Genomic DNA, 10514 nt, shown 5'->3' with positions numbered 1-10514 from the left:
TGATATACCACTGGGACAACAAAATAACTGTTCCATCTAATTCTCAAAATTAGCTTTAAGTTCAAAGCAACCACAACTAGCACTACAAAGGCCCCTGGATCACAGCAGCTACATAGATTAATAGAAGTTACTTGCTCCATAGACCTCAAAGAGTTTTTAAGCCAAGAGGTGCAGTCCCCTCTCTGTACATCAATGGACTATAAAAGCAAGCAGCTTTGGCTTCCCAAAGAGCCATCCAGCATGGCAGGTATTTTTGCTTTAAAAGGGGCTATCAAATTTTCAGGCATATCAAATATCGTACGAGCCATTTTAAGACCCACCAGAATGGTATTTTTATGTCAGGAACCTGTAGACATGTGTTGCTGCATTCAACAATAGATTGCAAGCATATGGATGTGAAATTCAGCTGTGAAAGTGTTAGAGGGCTGTGTAGAGCTGAGCGAGACAGATCTCATGTAGATTCAACCTTGCTTCCTTGCAGTCTTTGTGGGGATTCAGATAAGGGAGTTGCTGGTGTGAATCCACTCCAGCAGCAAAGCTGTGTTTTGTCTGGGGTGGAGCTTTCTCTCCAAAACAGAATTTACAAAGAACAAATACTTACACAATCTGAACAAGCAAGTGACTGGAACCTGGGAGTGACCCCAGGGAGGTATAGTATTGAACAGTGTGAGCTTCCCTGTTGACTTCAGTATGTCTTCAAGCACAGCTCTATCTGTGGTGTCCATGTGTTCCCTCTGCGACGTGCACAAAGCTCAGTACCTCAAAATTGGGTAACAAATGCCAGCACACTGAGCAAGGACTCGCCTAACTGTGGACCCTCCAATAACAAGGTCAGGGGTGTGCCTTCAACTCTACCCTGCTGCAATTTGGGCTCCCAGCTCAGGAATTGCACAACCATTCCTGCCTCCACTCAATATCCAAAGGCTGCATTATCTTTAGCGGATAAGCACCAAAGTCCTCTTTTTTTTTTTTTTTCAAATGCTATACAAGAAGTCAATTCTCTCTCTAAAAGCACAGTCACTTAGGTAGCATGCACTGTCACCAGCTGCCCTGCCATCCATGTGCCTGCAGAGTTTAGCTGCTTTGAGGCTTAGAGGTTAAGCATGAAGAAGTTTTAAGCATCATAATTTCAGGCACTAGTCCAAGTGATATATAGGCACTGTAAATTCTTTGGGGATTTTCCACCCAATTCCTTACCTGTGCATGCAGCAAGCCATTATGGATGTGAGTTACGATACAAAAATACTCACCAATGGTTTCTTATCCCAGAAGGTAGCTGATTGAACAGACAATATGGATTCCATGGAGCAGTCATGGCAAGGAAACTCAAAGAGATCAAAGAAGCTGACAAGATGCAGAAAATTAAGCACTGAGGTGAATTGAAGCAGACAAGAAAAAGAGAAAACACGATAGAGAGCTGCAAATATTTGTGGATGTGCATGAACACACGAGCGACTACCTGGACCGTACTGAGTTTCCACTCATACACAGACACAACTTTCCACACGTTGCATCAGATTTAAAAAGAAACTTGGCCTTGAACACAGGGCTGCCAAACCATTTTAGTGACGAAACATAAGAGATAGTAAGGTACAGTGCTGAGACAAAGCTTCCAATGGAAATGGGAGAACGTCAAAAAATCACTTCTATGTTCAGTTTAGCTTTTAGCTAGTCTCACACATGCCCATCTTTAATTACTGAAGCAATTTCACAATGCTCTGACTATGAAGTAGGGCCTCTTTTGTCCAGCAGCAGCTATAGAGAAGAACTGCAGAGGGAAGCAGGCAGTGCCCAGAAATCACATTGCATTCAACACATTTTGGACATTTGCTCAGCTAGCCTTGGTCCAACCCTGCCGCTAGAGTATATCTAGTTTGGTTGGATGCGAGAGAAACGTTCACAATTTGAAAACACACTGGGATGCAAACCAAAGTGCATGTGTGTCAGGGGTGGGCGTTTGGATGATTCATTTCAAAAATGCTCCCATGGACAACCACCAGCTGAACCCAAAACAGAAAGGTCCTGATCTGCCTGTCTGTCACTGCTGAAATGGCTTGCAATGTCCCACCATCCCAAGCAGAGCAGAGAGCTCATCTCCCCAGCCCCAGGTACAGTAATTCTCCCCACCCCAAAGGGCAGGTCTGTATCTGAAACCACAGAGATGTAGAAGCTGATGGAAACTGTATTCTTTGAGCCTGTGGGCAGTGCCCAGGGCCCTGGTAACATTACATTTGTTCCTTCATTTGCTGCTATTTAGTGGATTCTCAGAACAGCAGCATTGCAGTTAGGCTTACAAATTACAAGACAACAGACAAAGGGAATAAATGAGACAAAATTAAAGACATTACTCCTACCTCCCATAAGTTATCTCTGTAGTCTATTTTAACAGCGTGATTTTTCCAGTGTATGTTAAAATAGTATGAAAAATAAACCCTCCTAGAACACTAACTAGGCATTAATGAAAAAGCAGAATATTGTTTTGTGTTCTCCAAAACACAGAAAGAAAAATATTCCCACCAGATCTCATAATGCCTTTCCAGGGGAGAAAGAATCATAATCTTCTATATTGAAAAAGAGACTTAGCTCTTGGAGTCGGAAAGAAAATAAATTAATAAACCTAATTACACACTCCGCGCATGGAGGAATCGAAGGCGCAAAGTCAGCCCAGGAGAACCGGGCGCTTTGATTGTGTTCACTTTACAACTTCCCCTGCCACTGTGCGCGGCCCCAGGGAGGCACCTCCTGGCGCTCCCGCGGGGGCTGCGCGGGGCGGGCGCTTCCCCCGGGGCAGCTGCGCGCCTCTGCGCGGGGCACGGCGGCATCCGTGCGGCCACGCACCGAGGCTCCGCTTCGCCTCTCGGCGCCGTCCCGGGCAAACTCCGGCGGCGGAGCCTCCCCCGAGCTCACCGGCGGGCCGGGCTGCTGTGGCACCGCTCCCTTAAAGGCGCCGCGCCCGTGCGAGTTCGGGCTGAGCGCGCTGCACGCCCCGTGCCCGCGCAGAGCTGCGCAGCGGCGGCGCAGAGAGCCCTGTGCCCGACCTCCGCCTGCCACCAGCCTCGGTGGGGAGCAAAGCGCTTGGCATGTAGGAGCGAAGAGAGGGAAAAGGTGCGGGGCGGAGGGAGGTGTGGGGGAGGAAGGCGGGAAGGGGGGTGAAAGGGGGGGGGGGGGGGGGGAAAGAGCTGCCTCTTTAAATACTGGGGGCTGAGCACTTGCCGGGGCGTCCGCGGCGGATCCAGCCTCCCTCCCTCCCTTCGGCCGTGCCTCTCCGGCGCTCATGCCCAGCCGCGGAGCCGGCGGCGCGGCGCTCGGGCGCTGCCGCTGCGCGGGGAGCAGGAGCCGCGCCGGGCCGGGGCCATGATCCAGCCGCGCCGCCGCCCCGCCGCCCGCTCGCCCTGAGCCGCTCCCGGCGCCGCGCAGCCGCCGGCCCCGCGGGGTAAGTTCGCGGCCGCCCGGTGCCGGTGGAGGGCGGGGGAGGCGCACCTGGCCGGCGGCCCGGGCCGGCTCACCTGGGCGGCGGGCGGGTGCGCTCTCGGCCGTTCCCAGCTCGGACCTCCCGACCTCCCCAGGCGCTCTCAGCCCCCTTCTAACAGGTGGCTCGGTGCCTGCCCTCTTTCAGGCGGCTCCTGCGCCGCTCTCCTCCTCCTCGCCGCCGCCTAACAGGTGGTGGTGCCGCCGCGCCTTGCTCCGTGCAGGTAGGGAAGTGTCGTGTCCCCCCTTCCCCCGTTCCCGACCGCACTCTGGGACGCTGGTAGGGACCGCGCTGAGCAGGGGGAGCCGCGCTCATGCCCCCGCTGCTTCTCTGGGAGCCGCTCACCCGCGCCCGCCCTCATGGCCCCGCCGTGTGTCTGTCGTTGCAGCGGGCATGGGGAACCAGGTGGAGAAGCTGACCCATCTCAACTACAAGGAAGTTCCCACGGCCGACCCGACAGGTATGGACAGAGATGAAGGGCCCAGGATCGGGGTTTCCTACATCTTTTCGAATGACGATGATGAGCTGGAGCAGCAGCAGGATTCGGTGCATGACCTGGGGGGTGAAAACCCTGCCCTGCAGCCCTACGATCCCCAGCTGCACGAGGTGGAGTGCTCAGTCTATTACCGGGATGAGTGTATTTACCAGAAGAGCTTTTCAGAGGAGGACGCGCAGCTAGAGGAGGGTGATGAAGGAGGTGGGGGGCATCTGAGCACCTACACCCCGGAGAACCTGCTGAATAGGTGTAAACCAGGTGACCTGGTGGAGTTTGTGTGCCAAGCCCAGTATCCGCACTGGGTGGTCTATGTCGGGGATTTTCAAGTTGTGCACCTGCATCGGCTGGAGGTGGTGAACAGCTTCCTCACCGATGCCAGCCAGGGCAGACGGGGCCGCATTGCCAACCAGCTGTACCGCTACAAACCCCTCAGCCCGGCCGTGGTGGTGCGCAATGCCCTGGAGCAGGTGGGTTGCAAGGATCGGGACTTGAGCTGGAGAAACTCTGAGTGTTTTGCTGCCTGGTGCCGATACGGCAAGCGAGAGTTTAAAATCGGCGGGGAGCTGCGCATAGGCAAGCAGCCCTACCGATTGCAGATCCAGCTGGGTGACAAGCGCAGCCACACGCTGGAGTTTCAGAGCCTGGAGGATCTGATAATGGAGAAGAGGAGAAATGACCAGATTGGTAGGGCTGCTGTGATCCAGGAGCTCTCCAGCCACCTGCAGGCTGCAGAGGAGGAGGAAGAAGACCATCATCATCCAGGTGCTCAGACTGCTGTGGAGTAGCAGTCTCAGCACCACCATACTGCTTAGCCTGGGTGATGGGGATTAAAACTGAAGGCTGCGAAATGGAGCTGTTATAAGCCCTTTGGGCTGCTTCGGTGCAGCTTCATTCCAATCACATGTGAAAGGAAGGGGGAAAGCTGATTAAGTGTCTGTGCTTTAGTGCTTAACTCCTTCAGTGCTTGCGGATAAAACCCCTGACTTATTTGTAGAGGATAAAACTCAGGGCAATTCTACCCCTCTCCTCTCTCACTTCTTTCCCTTCCTCTCTGCCGTGTTCGCACGTAGCCTTTTCCTCAACCATCTGCCAGTAGGCTTGACCCTACAAGATGCTATATGCCTTTGACATCTACTTATCAGCAGAAGTTAATAGTATTTAATACCATTAAGAAGTAGTCAACAACTTCCAGGCCATGACCATGTAGCTCTGAGTATGAGGATATTGTTTTCCCTTCTTTGCTGCTGTTTCTCTTCAGCTGTGGCTTCTGGTATTGCAAGGAGCTGTCTCTCGCCTGGCTCAAGGCTTCGTGGGTTAGTAACCAGGCCCCAGAAGGTGTAAGGCAGAAATCTCCACCAATTTTAACGAAATGGGTTTGATGTGCCTGGTGCCTTCATAATTGATAGGAAGTTGAACGTGGGCTGGGAGACCTTCTCCTTTGCTATCAGCATGTGGCTTTGGGGACAGAAGATGTATTTATTGCCAACAGGTCCCAGGGAAGGAAGTTTGCTACCCCAGTTACACTCTGCACACCAGCGTGTGCTGGGACTCCTACAGGCAGATGCTGAGCTGTGTCAGGGCTCATTACAGGCTGCCTTGGCTTCCCCTGGAGCAAATGGCAGAGCTCCTGATTATGTCTGTAGTACACACAGAGGTAGTAGAAGCAGGTTGCTTATATGTAAGAGCATGTCTTGTGTAAGCTGTCCCTCGAGGGGGTGACCTCTTGGCTGGGTGCTTATGGCTGTGAGCATGGCACAGGTTCTGCACCACAGTGAACACAGCTGTGATGGAAGGGAGCACAGGCTGGAAGGCATTACAGGCAGGGGGGTTTGGGTGTTCCAAAGCAGTTTCCTCTTCATTAGGGATTTCATGTTTCCTTTTTTAGCTAATTTCGATAGTATGCAGCTGAGCTATAGCATTAGAGGAGAGGACATGCCTCCAAAGTTGTGCAAGTCCATCAGGAGGGGGAGTGCAGTGCTGCCTGCCCTGACTATTCCCTGAACTTTTTTTTCAACTGTTGAACTGGTCTCCCACACAGGCAGCACTGTCAGGTCTTTGTCCTGGGATCTAGGGTGTGTGAACAATTACTGATTTGGAGGTAGTTTCTAATGCAAAATTTCTTCCCCTTAAAGCACAATATGATGATGTGAACTTGAACATAAGCTTGAGTTAATTTAAATAATGGAAGCTAACAGTGTGCTGTAAACTTGAAGCATAGTTAATACAGTCTTCCCCGCAGCTGTTTACAGTTATACCACAAATAGCAAAGTACTCCATGTCCTTTCCACCCCTGGGACAGGAGCAAAGTTTGTCATTTAACAATAGGTGGATACAAGCTTTTGCCTAGTTAAGATTATATGAAGCAACTTTGCCAATGTGAGCCAAATAGATTGTGGTGTCATGTTTTCTGCCTAGAATATACAAGCTAGGATTTGGCCTATATCCACGGGAGAGTTTAACACCAAGCTCCCTTAGAATGCTATAGCTCAGGTGCCTGCACTAAGTGTTGTTTTTTTCACCAATATGCAATTGAGTTATACTCAGGTTACTGTGGTTGTTGAGCAGATGTCTAACCTTGTTTTGATAGGATATCTACCCATATCTGACTGTGATAGGGTTAATATGTGGATGTCTGCACACAGGTTTTATACAACTACTAGTAACTACTAAAAGCTGAAATGATCACTGAGACAGTCTGAAAAAGAGTGGAGAAGAGCCTCTCTGTTGTACTACTGACTGATAGAGACAACAGATTATCTAGACTGTGAGCAAATGTCTAGCTGTGATTTCTTTCATACTGAAACCTTGTACATAACAAAGTTTATTTCACTGTGTAATATAGCTATGTAAAATAATATTTTCCTAGAGATATTTTTGAAAGTTTAAAAAAACCCTTCATAACCTTGCATTTGAAAGTAAGTTGTTATGCACATTATTTTCCAGTCCTCTGAATGGGTTTATTTTTCATTCATGATCTAAAGTATATTCTAGGTCATAAAGTATAGAAACTGCTATAAATGTCAAATATTACGTATCTACAGGGTACTAAACAGTAAACTAGTTGTGAAAATATTTTTCCCTTGTGTCTGAAACATCAGAACTATGACACTTAGCCATTTCTCTCCTTCTGAGATAGCCTGCACAGTCTGGCTTTGTTTTCTATTCTTTTTTTTCCCCCACTTCTTTTGTTCTAATAAAAAACGGACCAAATCTGCTTGGGAATGGAGAGCAAAGCTTCTTTGACTAACTGAAATCTTGTCTTGTGCTGGTCTTGGTGCTTCTCTGTACCGGTCATGCCTTTTGGGATAAATTCCCCCACAGGCACAGGGCCTTAGCAAAGAATTCCAGAGCTTGCAGTGCTTTGCTAGGACAGAGAGCGAAGGGGGAGCTTGTCTCACAGCAGAGTCTGGCATGCATTCTGCTGTGTTATAAAACTTTTGTGCTTCTCTGGCACCTGGGATACAGGTGTTTGATATTTGGAATTTTAAAATTTCCCCGCAAGCTATGTTTGGGAATTTACTGTCCCCTGACATTCCATTATGTGTAAAAAGTAGAAGAGGGGAGGGAACCTTGGCATTGTTTTTATTTTGTCTGAAAGAGGGCTACCTCTATACAAGGATTTCTTATTCCAGCAGATAAAGATGCAACTGTTGAATCTTTAACAGGCAGGTCCTTTTCCCCTACCTGTTGATTAGGCAGTGTTATTTAATAGGTGCTACTAAACACCTCTGCACACATTTCTGATTTTAAAGCCATGGACCTGTAATGACCTGGATGTGAGAACAGAAATTATTGTAGAAGCACATCACAACTGCTTGGTTTCTTGTCTTTGTTGTACTTTGCTCAGTTACTGTCTGCAGAGTAAGCTGGGATTTCTGGAGCTTGATTAAAAAAAAAAAAAAAAATCTCCCAGGAAAACTGACTCTTTTATATATGTGTCCACTTCAGGACTTTTGCATAGATCACAAAAGAGAGGGAAAAGGAATAGATAGAAGTGTTCTTCTCTGCAGCTGCTTTAACAGAGAAATGCAGGTGTGATCCCTCTGCAGAGCTTGTGCTTCTGCAAAGGCCTTAAACCTGTACTGAGTTTAAAGTTTTGAGTAGACCTTACCTACCTGAGGCCACTTGAGAATCAGTAAGCCTATTCCTGTGCTTGAAATTAAGTGTATATTTACATTTCTTCGTGAATGAAGGTCTGGAATTTCAATGTGAGGTCTGGTGGGAGCGTGGAGGATCTGAGGTTGCATAATCAACAGGGGAGAACAAGCAGTGCAGTGAAAGCTGTTTCTCAAAGGACCTCTTGTCCAAAGAGAGCTCATGGAACCCAGCCCAAACTTTGGCCTCAGTTTCCCCCTGGAGATCCAGGAGCTGCACTGATTTGGTGAGAGGTGTCTTACACAGCAGTTGTAAGCTAAGCTGGTGATCTGCTGCAGATTTCTCCAGTATCTTTGTCTTGTCATGCTTGAACTTTCCCTTGCGTTTTTAACATTTAAAGTTAATATAATTTGTTTTAAAAGCCCTTTGATTGTGCAAACATTTAATCATCTATATGAATTTACTCATTTGGGCATACCTACTGCTGTGAATATCAATATGCACATGTGAAGGCTGGCAAGGCTGAGCCCCAGATGTGTAAATGTAGCTCCAGCTAGGAAATGTAGATGAGCACTCTTATTTCCCTGGAGTATTGGCATGTTTGATGCAAATAATGCCTTGGAAAAGGTGTTATAGTAAAACCTACAATTATCTGTTGGTTGAGTAATTTTAAAAACACAGTTTAGACATTCACCTTCCATGGCAGTGAACAAAGATGTAAACTGAATACTATTTTGTTATCCCTGATTCTGTGTGAATGCAAGGTATTGGTTACAGCAACTCTAGAGCTCCTCTGGCCAACATGGTAGGCAGTTGTAGAGTAGGCAGGGAAAATTCCCAAAAGCTACTTCAAAAACTGTATTTTCTTACTTGGAAAAATGTATTCTTCAGACTGAAGGACCCTAGACTATGGAAGTAAACTTTGAGTTGTTTTGTATAAATGAAACCTTAGGCAAACTCCTTTTGTTCATTTGATTTCATTATTCCACTCAGTACTATAATAGGTGATATTGTGTGATTAATCTGTTGCAGATTTTGAATGTAATGGTGGTTTTCTTTTTCTCTTCTCCTTTGGTTAAGTTTTACCAAAGGTCTGTCCTTGGGTATGTGAAGTGTGTTGTCGAGTGGTTTCCCACCTGTGCTTTTCTGATAATTAACAGCACCAACCATAAAGCTGACAGCCATGTAGGAACAAATATTATTTGAAAGCAAAATGTTAATTTTGTGTGAGAGATCGGAGACTAGTAACTAAGTAGAGGTAGGAAATACACTGTTTCCAACAGCAGTTTCTGTTTGTAAGAAATCTACTGTTAATTGGGTGCGCTTGACTACTCTTAAAAATCAGTGTGCAGTGATAAGGCCAGGAGTATTGTATCATGGGCTTAGACTTTCAGATTAGGCTTTTCTTTAACTGTGAATAGGAAGAAATCAGGCTGATTTTGAACACCAGTGGTTTAGATGGTTCAAATTCCTTTGCATTAATACTGGATTAGAAGCTTTCTTTAAATGCACACTTGAAATTCCTGACATTGTAACACTTCATGAAATCATCCACAATAAGAAGTGTAATCACAAATACGATTTTTTTCCACCATGAGCATTTTCTGTAAGCTGTCTTTTGTCAGTAAATGTTGAATTGTTAGTGCAAATATCTTCTTTTTCTGAGAAAGAAGTACACATCATTGATTGTACCATTTCCTTCAAAATGAAGGGCATTGCATAGTAACTCAAAAGAAATAAAAGATTTATAGTATCTTTTACAACCTTTCTTTCTTTTCTTTGTTTTTTGAATGGCATGTTTTTCTCCAGCTTTTTGAAAAAGTCGTAATTTCTCATGATGGATGCATCAGACACAAAACAATCAATATTTTCACTGCCTTCACGCACCAGATCAAAGTCTAACTCTTTGGTTGTATTCTTGCTACAAAGAGAGAGGAGGAATAATCTCTATACAAGGCCAGACTATCAGATGCTTAATAGGTGATAGCTGTATTAAATCCAATGAGGATCTGGCTCATAATTTAATTTTTAAGTGGAAAATTAATTCAGCAGCAGATCATATAGTATTAGCTGGCACTGGGGCTTGTCTTGTCTGCCAGCAACTGCTAAAGGAGCAGATGTAGTGTCTGCTAGAGGGAGAAACGAGAGAACAGAACTCAGAGTTTTTGGAGAAATCTGTACAACTGTTCAGTTTGTGTGGTGGTTTGTCTCGTGGCTGGTCCATGGCTGGTGTGGGATCTGTGTTGTACCCACACCAGGCTTAGGGACATTTCTTAATCAAGGTGACAAGGGTCGTGTGTTGTGGTAAGATATATCCATAGGGTAACCATTGTTAATTCATTAAAGCCTCCTACTGGGTGGATATTCACAATGGCAAAAACAGTGATGCAACCAACAAACTGTACTTGTCCTCAAGATCCTGACCACAAGGAGCTATTTGAATCTCTCACAAAA

General features: G+C 46.6%; 1 protein-coding gene across 4 annotated transcripts; it reads left to right on the top strand.

Moving 5' to 3' along the window:
* The first annotated feature begins 2884 nt into the window (after positions 1-2884).
* Positions 2885-9823, top strand: LRATD2 (LRAT domain containing 2). 4 transcript variants are annotated; one of them, XM_048329241.1, is made up of 2 exons: positions 2885-3082; positions 3858-9823. In XM_048329241.1, the coding sequence occupies exon 2, from the start codon at positions 3863-3865 to the stop codon at positions 4748-4750; it is 888 nt and encodes a 295-aa protein (XP_048185198.1). In that variant the 5' UTR covers positions 2885-3082; positions 3858-3862; the 3' UTR covers positions 4751-9823. The 4 variants fall into 4 exon arrangements, with proteins under 4 accessions (XP_048185198.1, XP_048185196.1, XP_048185197.1 ...); XM_048329239.1 differs by having other exon boundaries at positions 2885-3105; XM_048329240.1 differs by lacking the exon at positions 2885-3082 and adding an exon at positions 3361-3433.
* The last annotated feature ends 691 nt before the right edge of the window (positions 9824-10514 follow it).

This window comes from Corvus hawaiiensis, chromosome 26 (assembly GCF_020740725.1).
Source record: "Corvus hawaiiensis isolate bCorHaw1 chromosome 26, bCorHaw1.pri.cur, whole genome shotgun sequence".
Lineage (NCBI taxonomy): Eukaryota > Metazoa > Chordata > Aves > Passeriformes > Corvidae > Corvus > Corvus hawaiiensis.
This window is presented reverse-complemented; position numbering and strand designations above follow the sequence as displayed.

Excerpts from the sequence above, each read along its gene's own strand:
- LRATD2 (XM_048329241.1), top strand. The coding sequence starts at position 3,863 with ATGGGGAACCAGGTGGAGAAGCTGACCCATCTCAACTACAAGGAAGTT.